Source organism: Mercenaria mercenaria, chromosome 17 (assembly GCF_021730395.1).
Source record: "Mercenaria mercenaria strain notata chromosome 17, MADL_Memer_1, whole genome shotgun sequence".
NCBI classification, from domain to species: Eukaryota; Metazoa; Mollusca; class Bivalvia; order Venerida; family Veneridae; genus Mercenaria; species Mercenaria mercenaria.
The window spans coordinates 66,618,686-66,635,828 of NC_069377.1; the positions used below are offsets into that span (position 1 = coordinate 66,618,686).

General features: G+C 36.2%; 3 protein-coding genes across 3 annotated transcripts; all 3 read right to left on the reverse strand.

Moving 5' to 3' along the window:
• Positions 1–1,855: 1,855 nt before the first annotated feature.
• On the reverse strand, positions 1,856–5,429 carry LOC128550035 (clumping factor B-like). Its single transcript, XM_053527892.1, has 2 exons — positions 4,741–5,429; positions 1,856–2,072 (listed from the first exon to the last, which is right to left on the reverse strand). The coding sequence occupies exons 1-2, from the start codon at positions 5,427–5,429 to the stop codon at positions 1,856–1,858; spliced, it is 906 nt and encodes a 301-aa protein (XP_053383867.1).
• A 771-nt stretch (positions 5,430–6,200) lies between these two features.
• On the reverse strand, positions 6,201–6,848 carry LOC123537090 (uncharacterized). The gene has a single exon (XM_045320645.2). It carries the CDS (start codon positions 6,846–6,848, stop codon positions 6,201–6,203), a length of 648 nt encoding a protein of 215 aa, XP_045176580.2.
• A 3,130-nt stretch (positions 6,849–9,978) lies between these two features.
• LOC123537084 (uncharacterized) lies at positions 9,979–11,193 on the reverse strand. The gene has a single exon (XM_045320641.2). The coding sequence runs from the start codon at positions 11,191–11,193 to the stop codon at positions 9,979–9,981; it is 1,215 nt and encodes a 404-aa protein (XP_045176576.2).
• Positions 11,194–17,143: the final 5,950 nt, after the last annotated feature.

Here is a 17,143-nt window from a genome sequence, read left to right on the forward strand (position 1 = left end):
TCTGTCCGGTACACAAAATGACACATCGACTGCCGAACGTATTACTTCTTTGATTGAGTGTGATTCAAATATCTTGTTATTTTAGGTCTTCGCTTATGTCAAGTGCAATACTTCATCAAACATACGTATCATCAATATCAAATACTTTGCTTCTACTTTTGTAATAATGAAATAAAATACACATAATGGCCTTGATAAAGATGACGGTATCACCATTCGTAATTATATTAGCCTTCCGTCCGTAAGTTTCCGGTGGTTTCCGTACAATCGGAATCGGCTATTTCCGTGGGTTGGGCCGGGCCGGGTTTTATTAATAACCCCGGCTACCTCTTTCAACGAGAGTTTCTTGAAGGGATCAGCTATTAACTGTATTCTCAAATAAGTAAGCTGGAGTTATCGTTCTTCATTTAAACGAAAATGGACCCAGCTAACAAAATATGAAGACATGAAATTACGTATATGAATAAGCATAAAGCGCAATACAGAAATCGTTGCTCTCTTGACATTACACAAGTACCTAATGACATTACAGTGTATGCATGTAATAACTGTAATAAAAACAGTTGATTAACAATGAGAGAACGTATTTGCTAACATTTAACTAGTCTCCAATAGCCCAAATCAAGTAAATGACTACCAGTTCTCTTTTGGCACTTGGCGTTAGAAAAAATACTTTGAAAAATTATCATGAAGCTATACATAAGATACTAAGGATTTTGGCATTTAAAGCATTAATTGGTTTACTTATATCCATATATAAGTGATCTAAATTGCAACATGTAGCATGCGTTTGTCATCAACAATAAAGCACTTTACCAAATGCAATAATAGTTGTCATTAATCATAAAGCGTTTGATCAAATACAATAATAGAATTTTTGCATAAATAATCTTCCATACCTTACACTGCTATATTTCTATAATGAACTTGTCCATCTTTCAATTTGGACAGTTCCATTAACTGTTAAAAGGGGTGCTTACCAAAAAGAGACTGACTGAATAGCGAACAGTGCAGATCATTATCCGACTACACTGATGTGCAGGCTGATCGTGATCTACACTGGTTGCAAAGGCAGAATCAATCGTGTCCAGCATGATAAGGGTTAACAATGAAACTGCTGATTGGAGCTTATTGTTGTTTGCCATTGTATGTATACAATCAGGTCTTTTGGGGGTGGGGGGGGGGGGGAGAGGGGTTGGCAGATAAGCCAAATCTCGTAGATCAACACAAGGTCCTTGCTTATGCTGTATACATTATCATGCGTCGTGTGGTATCAGAATATACACTATATTTCAACCTACTGTTATTCTTTAGAAAACACTAGTTTATGAGGTATATACCAATAGTATGTGCAATGTTATTAAAGTGATACGTGTACTCTTGCGGTGATACGTGTACTTGTGCGGTGGTAATTTGCAGGGCCATAGTATGCCTATTTTATAAGGAATGAAAGCATGTCCAATGAGGCAGATCTTAAGGATATGTCTACTTTATATTTTTCAAGCAGGGCCAAAGTATGTCCAGTATCACGGACCAAAGCATATTTATTGAGCACATGTTAGGGTATCTCCTTATTTTTGCAAGAAGGGCTAAAGTATATCCATTGTAGCACATGTTAGGATATCTGATTTTTTTTTGCAAGCAGGGCTAAAGTGTATACATTGGAGCACATGATAGGGTATCTGCTTTTTTTGCAAGCAGGGTTAAAGTATATCCACTGGAGTATACGTTATGGTATCTGCTTTTTTTGCAAGCAGGGATAAAGTATATCCATTGGAGTACATGTTAGGGTATCTGTTGTATTCTGCAAGCAGGGCTAAAGTATAACCATTGGTGTACATATTTGGGTATCTGTTTATGTTTTAAGCAGGGCTAAAGTATATTCATTGGAGTACATGTTTGGGTATCTGTTTATATGTGCTAGCAGGACTAAAGTATATCCATTGGAGTACATGTTAAGGTATCTGTCGAATTCTGCAAGCAGGGCTAAAGTATATCCATTGGAGTACATGTTTGGGTATCTGTTTATATTTGCAAGCTGTTTGGGATTTTGTTTATTTTTGTAAGCAGGGCTAAAGTGTATCCATTGGAATACATGTGTGGGTATCTGTTTATTTTTGCAGACAGGGGTAAAGTTTATCCATTGGAGCACATGTAAAGATATATGCTTATTTTGTAAGCAGAGCTGAGGTTATAGCGTATAACATATTAGAGTATCTGCTTCTTTTTGCAAGCAGGGCTAAAGTATATCTACTGGAAGAAATGTCAGTATGTCTGCTTAATATTTTACAATGAGACAGTTTCAAGTTTGTAGGGACATGTCTGCTTATTTTGTCAAGCAAAGCTGAAGTATATCCATTCGAGCACATGTTAGGGTATCTGCCTATTGTTTCAAGCAGGACTAAAGTATATCCCTTGGAGCACGTATTATGGTATCTGCTTATTTTGTCAAGCAGGGCTAATGTATATTGATTCGAGCACAAGTTAGGGTATCTCCTTATTTTTTCAAGCAGGGCTAATATATATCCATTCGAGCACAAGTTAGGGCATCTCCTTATTGTTTCAAGCAGAACTAAAGTATATATTCATTCGCGCACGTGTTAGGGTATCTGCTTATTGTTTCAAGCAGAACTAAAGTATATCCATTCGAGCACAAGTTAGGGTATCTCCTTATTGTTTCAAGAAGAACTAAAGCAATGCTCAGGTGAGTTTTTCTGATCGCTCGATGTCCGGCGTCCGTGGTCTGTCGTCTGTCGTCCGTCAACATTTAGCTTGTGTATGTGATAGAGGCTGTATTTTTCAACTGATCTTCATGAAATTTAGTCGGAATAATTATCTTGATGAAATCTAGACTGAGTTTGAAAATGGGTCATCTGGGATCAAAAACTAGGTCACTAGGTCAAATTAAGGAAAAACCTTGTGTATGCGATAGAGGCTATATTTTTCAATTGATCTTCATGAATTTTTTTCAGAATAATAACCTTGATGAAATCTAGGCCTATTTTGAAAATGGGTCATCTGGGATTAAAAACTAAGTCACTAGGTCAAATCAAGGAAAAACCTTGTATATGTGATAAAGGCTGTATTTTTCAATTAGTCTTCATGAAATTTTGTCAGGATGATTGCATTGATGAAATCTAGGTCAGGTTAGATGATGGGTCATCTGGGGTCAAAAACTAGGTCACTAGGTCAAATCAAAGAAAAACCTTGTGTATGCGATAGAGGCTGTATTTTTCAATTGATCTTCATGAAATTTGGTCAGTATGATTGCCTTAATGAAATCTAGGAAACATTTGAATATGGGCCATCTATGGTCGAAAAGTAGGTCACTAGATCAACTCAAAGAATAACCCTGTGTATGCGATAGAGGCTGTATTTTTCAACTGATCTTCATGAAATTTGGTCAGAATGATTACCTTGATGAAATCTAAGCCGAGTTTGAAAATGGGTCATCTTGTGTCAAAAACTAGGTCACTAGATCAAATTAAGGAAAAACCTTGTGTATGCGATAGAGGCTGTATTTTTCAATTGATCTTCATGAATTTTTGTCAAAATGATAACCTTGATAAAATCTAGGCCGAGTTTGAAGATGGGTCATCTGGGGTCAAAAACTAGGTCACTAGGTTAAATCAAGTAAAAAACTTGTGTATGCGATAGAGTCTGTATTTTTCAACTGATCTTCATGAATTTTGGTCAGAATGATTGCCTTGATGAAGTTTAGGCCGAATTTGAAAATGGGTCATCTGGGGTCAGAAACTAGGTCATTAGGTCAAATCAAGGAAAAACTTTGTGTATGCGCTAGAGGCTGTATTTTTCAATTGATCTTCATGAATTTTAGTCAGAATGATTGCCCTGACAAAATCTAGGGAAATTTGGAATATGGGTCATCTGGAGTCAAAAACTAGGTCACAAGGTCAAATCAAAGAAAAACCTTGTGTATGTGATAGAGGCTGTATTTTTCAATTAGTCTTCATGAAATTTTTTCAGAATGATTGCATTTATAAAATCTAGGTCAAGTTAGATGATGGGTCATCTGAGGTCAAAAACTTGGTCACTAGTTCAAATCAAAGGAAAACCTTGTGTATGCGATAGAGGCTTTAGTTTTCAATTGATCTTCATGAAATTTGGTCAGTATGATTGCCTTAATAAAAACTAGGTCAAGTTTGAATATGGGTCATCTATGGTCAAAAAGTAGGTCACTAAGTCAACTCAAAGAATAACCCTGTGTATGCGATAGAACCTGTATTTTTCAACTGATCTTCATAAAATTTGGTCAGAATGATTGCCTTGATGAAATCTAAGTCAAATTTGAATACGGGTCGTCTTGTGTCAAAAACTTGGTCACTAGGTCATATCAAATAAAATACTTGTTTAAGCTCAAGAGACTACATTTTTGGTCCAATTCTAATGAAAATTGGCCGGAATATTTGTTCTTAGCGACACTCCACCGGAAACAGAAAACAAAAACTTCATCAAATAACAGTTTTTTGTTGTTTCATTGTTTATTTTGAATATTCATCCTCATACCTTACAGTACTGAAAAGTCTCTCATTTTCAGCATTATAGGTAGTGTATCTGTATCCCGTTCGACACCATACTTCTACTTCGGTTCTCAAGGTCCTTTTTTCCGACCATATGTCATCTAAGATTACTAGATCTTCAAGGTCATCATCAATATTTTCATTTACATCATTGACATTATCTTCATTTTCTTGATTTTCTCCATAGAATCTGTCGTACAAGTCATCAAAATCATCAGCACTAACAGCATACTGATCATGATCAGAATCATTTCCTGAAGCGACAATACCCGCCGAATTATGATCATTAATCTCCTCTGCATCAACCTCACTCCCTGATTTATGAACATTTTCTCTCTCTGAGTCTACATCACTCTCTGAATTTTGACCGCTATTCCTCACTGAGTCGCTCTCTGAATTCTGATGGGTATACTTCTCTGAATCAGTTTCACTCTCTGAATCACTATCTGAGGTTTGATCACTATTCTTCGAATCAGCTTCACTCTCTGAATTCTTATCGCTATCCGTAACTGAACTGCTCTCTTTGTGCTGATCGCTATCCTCTTCTGAATCAGCTTCACTCACTGAATAATGATCATTAGCCCTCACTGAATCAGCATCATCCTTCACTGAATCTACATTCCTGTCTAACTTCTGACCACTATCCATAACTGATTCTACATCACTTTCTGATTTCTGATAGCTATCTTTCTCTAGCAACTCAATATCTGGTCCTTCTAAATCCTCCAGTATGTTTTGTACGTCTTGTCCATCTAGAAGGTCTAGATCACTTTCATCACTACTGATATCTTCCAATACGGGTTCGTATTTCTGTCGCTTGACACTCGGTTCCACTTCTATTTCCTCCGTATCCCTGCTGGAATCACCTTTCATCATTACTTCCGCCATTCGTGCATCCAACTTGTGTATTTTAGCAAGTGTCGTTTCAAATAGTCAATCCTCTTGAATTCTCTTTTACAGTGTTCATACACGCACGGAAAATATTGTACATGTGTGTGATCTACTCTGATGTGTCTGATTAAGTTCTTTTTAAACTTGTAGCGTCTTCTACATTCATCACAAACATGAAAATTATCCAAGCTGTTCTCATCATGTCTTCTCCAAGACGCCATCTTTGCTGAAATGAATGACTCCTTTCTGAAATGAAACACGTGGTTTAATCGGCTCCGTTGCACGAAATTTGTATCGAAAATCGCTCCGTTGCACGGAATTTTCGTTATTTGTTTTCACACCTATGAATACAATTATTTGAACTGAATGAACTCCACTAAAATAGTGTAATGGACACATTTATTTATAGATTTCTTTATTAAATGTATCACTTTGCTCTGAATATTATGTCTTTCAGAATATTTTATTTTAAAAATAATACATTAATAAATGTTTTTAATCGATCGATGTAATATTTACGAATGACTTATATTACAATATCAAAATTTTGCACAAACTTTCAACAATAAATTAGGATTATGATTAGAATAAATATAACTTCGTATGATAAACAGAATATGATCCTCCCCTTAAAACAAAACGACCCAAAATCTGTCACTATTACAACACAAAACAATATTCCATGAATAAAGATCTCCCCTTTCGAAAGTAAAACACGAATTTATCCAAACATAAATATAAGTCAGACTATTCCTTCCTATTGCAATCTTACATCATGCGTTTTAGTAAGTCCGTAGCGACTTCGGCTGCCTTTCTTTTCGGCCTTTTAACTGTGAATCCACTCGATCCAGTGCTTTCCGAGTCTTCACTACCTTGCTTTCTTTCATGCTTTACACTTTCACTTTGTACCTCTTTAGGGTATAACAAATTTAGTGGTCTGTTGAGATTTCTTCCTGAAGCCGTTATCACTTCGGCTGATCGAATTTGTCCATTCCGACTTACGCGTAAGCGATTTAGTTTGCCTAGTTTCCATTGTCCATGAGGGAGATCTTCTTTTATCAAAACAACATCACCAGTTTGTGGAAACTCATCTGCTTCGGGTTTTCTCGATTTTATTGCCTTTTGAGTCCTCTTTCTCAAACTAAGTAAATATTCTCCCTGCCAAAATTTCCAGAAACTGTTCAATATTTTTTCTCCTTTCTTCCATAGCTTTAGGAGTTTCTCAGCGGAACTTTCAACAGGCCTGAAAGTAGGGTCCCATTCATCCTCATTTTCAATTTCCGGAATACCAGTACGGGGGTTTAGGCATAGGAAATGACCCGGAGTAATTACAATAGATGAATCGAGGTCATCGCCTACATACACAAGTGGATGTTGGTTTACCACAGCTTCGATTTCCTTAATGATCGTTTGCATTTGATCGAAAGTGAGCATTTTTTGCCTATTGTTTTTCTGAGAGATTTCTTCACGATTCCTACCATGCGTTCGTAACCCCCCCCCCCCCCCCCCCCCCCCCCCCCACCGCTCTCATCCAAGGTGCTAATTCAACATTGAAAATCCACGTGATTCCTTCCTGCGATACATAATCCTGAACATCACTGTTTTGTATTGTCTTCATCCATATCAAAGGGATTGTTTTACTTGTCAATTTGAAATGTTTAGCATTATCACTAATGATTTCTCTTGGAGTTCCTCTGGTCGCAATAAACCTTCTCAAACACAAGATGAATGTACTTGAAGACATGTCTTGAACTACTTCTAGATGAATAGCTCTCGTTACGAGACACGAAAAAAGACAAATCCAAACCTTTGTTGACATATTGTTTTCCTTGATAAACAAAGGTCCCATCTAATCTATTCCAACCCTTGAAAATAGAGTTGCATCAGTAACGCGAGATCTTGGGAGCGGAGCCATATTTGGTAGTTTATATGGCACTCCGTCTACTCTTTTACACACCTTGCATTGCTTTAGTCTTGAACGAACGGTGGCTCGACCCCGTGGAATCCAATATTTCATCCTGATTGCATTTAATGGTTGTGAAACTCCGCTGTGTAAGATCCTTTTATGTTCTTTGTCAATTAGCATATTTGTAAGTGTGCCCCGTTGTGGAAGCAACATTGGAACCCTTGCCGATTCGCATAGATTAGCATGTTTCAATCTCCCCATGCATCTCAATAATCCCTTTTCAGCAATAAACACATCTAATTGTCTGGCTAGGTTATTTGGTCTTCCTTTCACTATCGATGATATAACATCAGCGAAGCGTTCCCTCTTGCAGAGTTTAACATGAAATTTCTCAGCTTCATTTAACTCTCCGCTTTTAAGACATCCTCTCTCATTGGATTTCTTCTTTATCTTATTAATAAATCTGAGACACCGTGCGGTCACTCTGATTAATTATGATGCTGGCGAATACCTCTGTATACCGCCGAAATGTGAGTTTTGACCCGTAACTTCAGCCTCTGTACATGCACATTCCGGTTCTTCCGTAGCATCTACAACATGATAAACGTCCGTTTCACTTCCATTTGGTGTGGGAATATCTTCCTGGTGAAACTTTTCACTTCCATCTATGATAGATTTCCCCCTAATAAATTCTTGTCAATTAGCCGGTCCATGCCACCACCTTTTGTCATCACACAGGGTTCGTGTTGTACATCCATGGCTAGCGATATCTGCTGCATTGTTTTCTGAATTTACAAACCTGAATTCTACTCCCTCATTACTTTTTATTTCCTTTACACGGTTCTGTATGAAGACAGGGAGCGTCCTCTCCGAGGTTAACCATTGTAACACACACATTGAGTCCGCCATCAATATTTTATCCGTAACCGGAAGTTTTAATTGTGGTTCCACAAACTTCAAACTTCTAATGCCTATCACTACTGCCATTAATTCCAGTCTCGGTATACTTATATTCTTAATAGGTGCAAGTCTGCTCTTTGCGAATATCAAATCCGATTTCATGGCAATTTTATCTTCTTGGACCAAATACACTGCAGAAGCATACGCCCTTTTGGATGCATCAGCGAAGCATACTAACGAATATTTCGTTTGTGAATTCAAATTTCCTGATAAAATGCATCTGTCTAATTTTACATTCTCTATATTTTCTAAGTCACCTTTGATTTCGGCCCATTCTTTAGAATTTTCATTATTCAATGAATCGTCCCATTCTAATTTTTGGCTCCATATCTTTTGAATCAGAACCTTCCCTCTCATTGTCACAGGTCCAAATAATCCGAGTGGGTCGAACACTGAAGCAACTTGCTTCAACACATTTCTCTTTGTTACTTTTAGATCCTTTGAAAACACTTTTGTTTTATTGATACTAATTGTGTCCTTTTCAACGTCCCAAGTAAGTCCAAGAACTTTACTACTCCCCTTTACTCTATCTTCTAATGGTATTTGTTCATTGACCTTTGGATCATTTGTCATCCATTCACGTAGATTCATGCTTGCCTCACTAAAAATTGATTTTGCTCCTTTATAAAGTTCGATGGCATCCTCCACTGTATCCTTTCCTGTTATGACATTGAAATTGTCCATGTAGATATCCTCTTTTAATTGATCTGCTAACCTAGAATTATAGGAGTCTAAATGGTGTTCAATGGTAGCACCAAGTAAATAAGGACTTGATATGATTCCGAAGGGAACACGACAGAATCGATACTCCTGAATATTGTTTTCACAAACGTCGGGGTATTCCGTATTTCGAAACCACAAAAATCTTGTGACATCTCTTTCTGAAGCTTGTAGTCCCACTTGCAAGAATGCCTTTTCGATATCTGAAGTCATCCCAATCTTGTGTAACCTAAATCGCATGAGTATTCCACACAGATTTCTAAGAAGCACTGGACCGCGGTATAAATTTTCATTAAGACTTTTTAGTGTTCTTTCCTTGTCTTTGCCGAAGCGTCGTACACAACACGTAACTTTGTAGTGGAATTATCTAGTTTCACAACCACATGATGTGGAATATAATGTTTCATTCCATCAGCTTGGTTTCTGTCAACTTTCTCTATTATACCTTTCTCACACTGATCCCTTATAATATTGTCATACCTTTGCAATAAATCTGGTTATTTCTGAAGTTTTCCTGAAAGTGAACGGAGTCTTCCAAGTGCCATTCCTCTATTCTCCGACAAGTCAGGAAATTCGTTCCTCCATGGCCAAGTTACTGCATATTTCCAATCTTCAAACTTACTTAATGGTTTCTTTAAAATTAGCAATGGCTGCGTAATCATCCGACCTTTCGGGCATATCTGTTATCCCTAATGCTTCTAACTTCCAGAAATCCTCTAACTCGGGCTTAATAGAAACAGCGTCATCTAGTTTCGAAATGCATTTCATCCCACTTGAATTATTTCCTTGTGTTAAGATTAACATATTCATATCACTTTCTGTTGAATTCCTTTCCTCATTTGAATGAGACCGCCCAGTCAAAATCCAGCCTAGTCGTGAAGATAGTAAGTATAGCCCTGGTTGAACCTCTATTTTCTCAGCTTCTACTATGTCAAGGTAATAGTCATTTCCTATTAATAATTATTTAGTTATTATTTCATCCTTCTTTGGAATGGTATCCGCTAAAGTCAAATTTCTTGTAAGGTCTGTGAACTTCTTTGTAGATGTAAATGTTGTTGTTTTCCGGTTTACTGTTCCTGTAATATCTGGCACGATGTTTGCTGTAAGAGTCATGAATTTTCCATCCTTTATCTTCAGCTGGAGCTTTGTAGTTTTCGTTCTTATTGTTTTAGTGTTCTCCGTTCCAAATGTCACCAGTTGAATCTCTTGTTCGGTGTCTCCCTTCAGTCCAAGTCGTTTAACAAGATGCTCCGTCACGTATGTCCGATGAGAACTGGAATCTAACAAAAGTCGAACACTTCCCCCATTTTCCTTTTCCGGGGACTTTACTTCGCTAGTTGCAGTTTGCGTAAGAACACTTTCATTATAAGAAAGAAGTCCACTTTCTTCTCCTGTAGTACATTCAGTTTCAGAATTGCTTTGTATTGCATCATCTGAACAAAAATGAACACCTTCCACCTTCCTTTTGCCCGCAAATCTTTTATCACACAAGCTCCTGTGGTGAACATTCACTTCTCCACAATATACACAAGCCTTTGACGATTTACATTCACTTGACATATGTCCTTCTTTAAGGCACCTATAACAGCTCCCTTTAATTTTGCGTTTACGTTCCTCCAAAGTTTTGAATACGTCGCATTCATCGCTCCAATGAGCGTTATTACAATATCTGCATTTAGTTCGATTCGAACTCTTTTCGTTACGTTTTTCATTGCTCAACAGTGTTCCGTTGGGAGCTCCGTTGTAATAAGAACTTTTGTATGATGTCCCTGTTGCTCCATTATTAGACTGTCTGAATCTTTGGTGTCCATTCCTCCTTTGTGAACTATTCCAACCTGGATTCCTAATTGGTGCATTCAGCCTCTCACTCTTTCTATCTACCGCCGTATCCTTTTCCGAAGCCTCCTTTGCTGTTATGAACTCCTTCAATAAGTTTCTGAGTTTCGTCACGGTCCATTTGTTCTCGGCTCCTTTCTGAATCTCTAGCTGTAATAACACATCTGCTGGTAACTTTCTCTTGATCATTGAAACAAATACATATTGTTCTATATCCTGATGCAATACTTGCAAACTCCTCAAATGTTTCTCCATTTTGTCTAAGAAGTATCTTAAGCTTTCTATGGTATTCCTGACAGAGGGCAAATCCATCATTTGCTTATAGTGAAGGTCTACCATTTCTTGTTTGTCACCGTAACGCTCCTTCAAGATATTCAATGCAATGTTATAATTTTCATTTGTAAGCGAAAGTCCAGAAACAGCACCACGAGCTTCTCCGGTCAGTTTACTCCTTAGGTACATTGTAATTAAACTTTTCGACTCCAGATAAATTGGTATTGTTATGTATAGCACTTGTGAAGGAATCCCAAAACTCCGCAAAGTATAGCTTGTTTCCGCTGAATGAATAAATGTCTAGCTTTGGCAACTTCACTGCTGTTATTGAAGCTTTGTCTTTAGACCTTTGGCTTTCTAGGAAGTCTTTCTGTATCTTTAGCTGATGTTCAAATACCTTATTCAATTCTTCAGACATAGACGGAGTTGCTTTACTCCCGTCCTTCGTTGTTCCATGGAGTTCCTGCTCCTTTAAAGCACTTTCTAGGCTTTTAAGTTTAAAGCATACTGACATTGCTGCTTCACTATCTTCTGAATCCTCAGAAATTATCCTTGAATAAGATCATCATCCTCGTCACCTACAGTCAGTGCTATCTTTTCAGATTGGGCGCATACTTTATCAATATAAAGTTCTATTTTTTCCCTGCAGTCAGATAATTTTAGACGATAATTTTTGGCTTCGGCTGAAGACAATAATGTAAGGTCCATTTCAAGAAACTCATTTCCAAAGTCAACTTCCTTTTGTAAGGAATTTCGGAATCGTGTCCGCACTCCTTTTAGGTACTGTAGCTTAACAGCCATAATTTATGATACAATTAAGAAATAAGAAAAAAATCTTGTTTACCTTAACACCTGGTCACGTATCCAACTTTGAGCATCTTCTTCCTTTACGTATATCCCAAGAATTTATTGAATTTATCCAGAATATATTTCTCTCTGAATAAATTCCCGGGTTCTGGCGCCAATTCACTGTGGCGACGTTAGCTTTTAGACGTAACCAACAATGAGTTTTAGAGTTCTGTTCCACCGTTTACTTTGATTTATAAACAATCATTTGCAAAACACCTTTTAAACTTCTACAGAAAAACGCACAACCTTTCCAACTTTATCCTTTTATTTTCACATCTGTCTGCCTCTTAACAGTTCTTTTGGAACTCTTATATTATTTGAATAGAAATGATACAATCTTATATAGGATATTTTCCCACCAAGAGTAACAAAATTCGTGAAAAGTAGGAACATTACTATAGCACAAAAATCACATGACAAGTGCAACATTTACAATGAACGGAGCTTATTTAGATCTTTAACATACAATACATTTATATATCAAAACAATACACTTGAACGGAGCTAAAATGAGTCAAAATAAATATACTAAAGGCTTTCAAATCGCTTCTTAGCGACAAAGATGATACAAATTATTATTAGAGAATATATACAGAGTTTAAGCGAAAATTGGAATTCTACAAAATAGAAACGTATTGTATGTTGAAAGATGGTTTTAGTTACCAATGAAAAACAAAGAATAACATTTACAAGGTGAAGATATTCAGCATATAGATTATTCTTCATAATTGGGATCTGGATCACCCAGAATTGCGTTTACAAAAGTTTACCTAATTATTTCTGAATTTGTTATACTATTATTAAATTCAAATGTCTTATGAATACAACATGTACTCAGCCATTGATTAAATTGCCATACTATTTCCGCAGTAATGCTATTGTTTGAAATAACATAAAACTATGACGTAAAACTACAAAAATATGTTTGTAAATTGCAGTCATTTATGATAAAATCATGCAGTTACACAAATTGTTCCTAAATATACAAAGAGAATTAATCTTAACATATCATTAAAAAACACGTTTGTACATTTTCATGTATTTATTTATTTGTTTGCTTGTCATCAGTTTCTACGCTTTATTTCATTGAAGTATGTCTACCTTTCAAAATGGAAGGTTCTGTCCCATCGTAAAATATATTGAGTTGAAGTAACATTGTTCTATTGTTTTGATCTGTCAATATTTATTGCAACTTGTGACTTCAAATGAGCATTTCTACTGCACCTTGGATATATACCTGAATTTGATTTGTACATTGTCGTAGCTTCCAGTATCAAGCTTACGCCCGAACAACGTTCAGGGAAATAATGCCACCTCTAGTCAAGACTATAGAATAGAGTCAGGACATATGATAATGTACAATTATGTATTTTTACATGTATAATTATACACAATTTACTTATCCTACCTCACCTGTTCATGGACAATTTGTTACAAGCAAAAATGTAGAATCGTCACTATAAAATACTGATCCATTCCTGAATTGCAACCTTCACCCTCCTAAATTTCTAAAATGGACTGTTCCATCATTCAATTTGGGCAATACCATTTATTGTTGGAAGGGGTTTTCGCTGAAAATTTACTGAGTGAATACGACAAAAACACCTGAAGTGGAGAAACGATGGTAAATCATATATATTCTTGCATGTCGGACAGGATTTTCCCGTGATTTTCCGGTGCTAGAAAAACTCATCTTACACTCAGGGGTGTAAGATGACTCACGTGCTATAATTAATGAATGAATGCGTAATTCATACGCTACTATAACAAAATAGCGCCTTAAAGAAAAACTTTCGTTTTTCTTTATATCTTCTACAAATTAAAGAATTAGGCATACAAGAAAAAGAATCAATCACTGGCAGCGAGTAAAGATGGGAATATCCGGCACTCGGGTAACTGTTTAGACGGTAACTCGGCAGGAGCCTCGTGCCGGATATTCCCATCCTTAACCGCAACCAGTGAAAGATTCTTATAAACGCATATATCGGGATGTACTTACCGTCTTTCTGTGAAAAACAAAACCTGTGTTTAAACCCATTTTCATTTTCCACTCAGTTGTGCTGGTGCTGATAGATATTAATGCTACGATAAATATCAAAGTTTAAATCTGCGAACACAATTGTAATTTCAGCTACTGATAGACTCTAAACTTTCTTAAAATTTAAAAAAAAAATGTTGGTTATTTGGAGAAGAAATCAGACTAGAGTTTGATAAATTTAGAGCAACCTCTGCAATTCTGTATAGAGACACTCGTTATTACGCCTCCTCGGAAAAAAGGAAATTCGATTCTTATTGTTCACAAGTTCTTTTGCACCGCGATCGCAATAGTATTGATAAAACATCCCATGTTAATTTGCAGTTTTCGCGTTTCTTGGTTTAAACATATTTATTCCCAACAATATACAGTTATATTAACATACTAACTTTAGTACATCGAAAGACAAGTCTTCCCTCTTCGCGTTGGAGATAACAAAAAGCGTAATGGGTTTCGAAGTGCACTTCGTTTTGTCTCCCTTCAACTAAAATGGCCGTTCTTCTTCTTTTTTTTTTCTTTTTTTTTTTTTGTTTTTTGATCTTCACAAGTTTATGATTTTAAGTATGATTTGTGTTGTTCTTTGTCTTCCATAAATCAAAACCACACTTTTTTTTATGAACTGCTTTAGTTCCACCAAAGTTCGGACAAAAATATGAATAATGATACTTTTTCGTGAATGAGATAGATAGATAGACAGATCTATTTGTATATATACATCATACTTTATCACAACATTTCAAACATATTACATAAAATATCACAATAAAATTATCACAGATCGAATTACTTGAGCACATTAACTAGCACAACTTATTACTGTCTGTAATAATCATTTATGAATCATAGTCAGCTTACAGACACCAATGCCTACATAAAACCTAACCCATTTTAGTCTCTTTAGTGTACTGGGAAGATATATATATGCAGTATAGCCCATAAAAGTCTAAGACTTATTTCCAAAGGGGTCCTCTTAAATTTGTAATAAAAATGATCTAGAAAATCTCAAATTGATATGAAAAAGCTGTTTAACATCAATAATCGGTCATAAAAATTGATTCAAACTAGAATACTAGAGCTTATAGTACAATACCGTGTTGTATTTAAAAGAATAGCCTAGCTATAAAACTCAAAAATGATTTTCAACTCTTAGTAGAGTATTGTCCTAGAAAATGTTTCTTTACTTCCTTTTTAAAAGACATATATTTACTTCTACCTTTAATATGCCCAGGAGGAGAATTCCAGGCCAGAGTACAACTAGAGCTATCACTAAAGGTGATGAATGTACCCCCCGCATGCACTGACACAGTACATTGCAATTTGACACACACAAGATTGCATAATTATGTTGGACTGTATGTATATAGACTGTATGTATACAGTATAGTATATAGTATAGTAACAAAAAACAAAGTCCCATAACTATGCAGAATATTTATCTAAAAGAATGTAACATGCAGCATGCACAACATGGGTTGGTACTGATCACTTGTGTGAAGTTTCATTAAATTGTGTGTAAGGGTTTGGTAGATTAGGCACGCACAAGACTGCATATGCAGACTGTAGGTACATAGTATGTTAACAAGAAACAAAGTCCCATAACTCTGCAATTTTTGTCGCTGAAAGAACCTAACATGCCCCATGCACAACTACTGTTGTTACTAATCACTTGTGTGAAGTTTCATTAAATTGTGTCAAGGGGATGAGGAGAGATGGTGCGCACAAGAGTGTGTCTATGTATATAGTATAGTAACAAAAAAACAAAGTCCCATAACTCTGCAAATTTTTTTTTCTAAAAGAACCTAACATGCCCCATGCACAACTACTCTTGTAACTGATCACTTGTGTGAAGTTTCATTAAATTGTGTCAAGGGGATGAGGAGAGATGGTGCGCACAAGATTGTGTCTATGTATATAGTATAGTAACAAAAAAACAAAGTCCCATAACTCTGCAAATTTTTTTTCTAAAAAAACCTAACATGCCCCATGCACAACTGCTGTTGGTACTGATCACTTGTGTGAAGTTTCATTAAATTGTGTCACGGGGATGAGGAGAGATGGTGCGCACAAGATTGTGTCTATGTATATAGTAACAAAAAAACAAAGTCCCATAACTCTGCAATTTTTTTTTCTAAAAGAACCTAACATGCCCCATGCACAACTACTGTTGGTACTGATCACTTGTGTGAAGTTTCATTAAATTCTGTCAAGGGGATAAGGAGAGATGGTGCGCACAAGATTGCGTCTACGGACAGACGACCAGACGGACAGACAGACAGACAGACAACCTGAAACCAGTATACCCCCCTTACAACTTTGTTGTCGGGGGGTACAATTATGATAAAATGTGTTACTCTCCATGTTATTGGAAACTTTCTGAACATAGAAATGTTTACTACAACTTCTAGTTCCATAATTATGATTAGAACATACTTTTTGAAAGTTTTCCTGTAGATACCTTGGGCACTTGTCATAGAAAATTATATGAGCGTGATTTAGCGTGAATTGTTCAACTCTATCACCTACACGAAGTATTCCCAAATCTACAAAATCTATGTCTCTAAGAGATTTTCGAGGGGAAGAGTCATATATAAATCTTACAACTTTATTCTGACAGATTTGTAGCCTTTGTTTTAGCCTGACTGAAGACCATTACACCATGAAGAACACGTGTAGTCAAATAGACACTTACATAGAGTTTTACGTAGATTTTTATCAAGAACATTTTTCTGTCTATACAAAATTTTAATCTTGAATTTACCTTATTGTCTTTACCATTGACTGTTGACTCTCCTGACAGATCATCTATGACCTGGCTCAAATACTTTACTTTCTCCTGGGAGGTAATTACATTACCATTACATGTGACAGTAAAGGAATTGACTTTCTTGAGTTTCTTTTTAGTTGAAAATAAAATACTCTCAGTCATCCTTAGGTGAAGGGATAATTTGCTGTCATTGAGCCTATTATATGATTGTAGTTCAAGACCTAATCTAATGGAAATAAAATCTAGGTTTTTATGTGAAGAAATGACGGTATTGTCATCTGCGTAAAGTAACAATTTACAATCCTTGGTAATACTAATTGGCATGTCATTAGAATAACACGAGAACAGAAAAGGGCCTAGTATGCTAC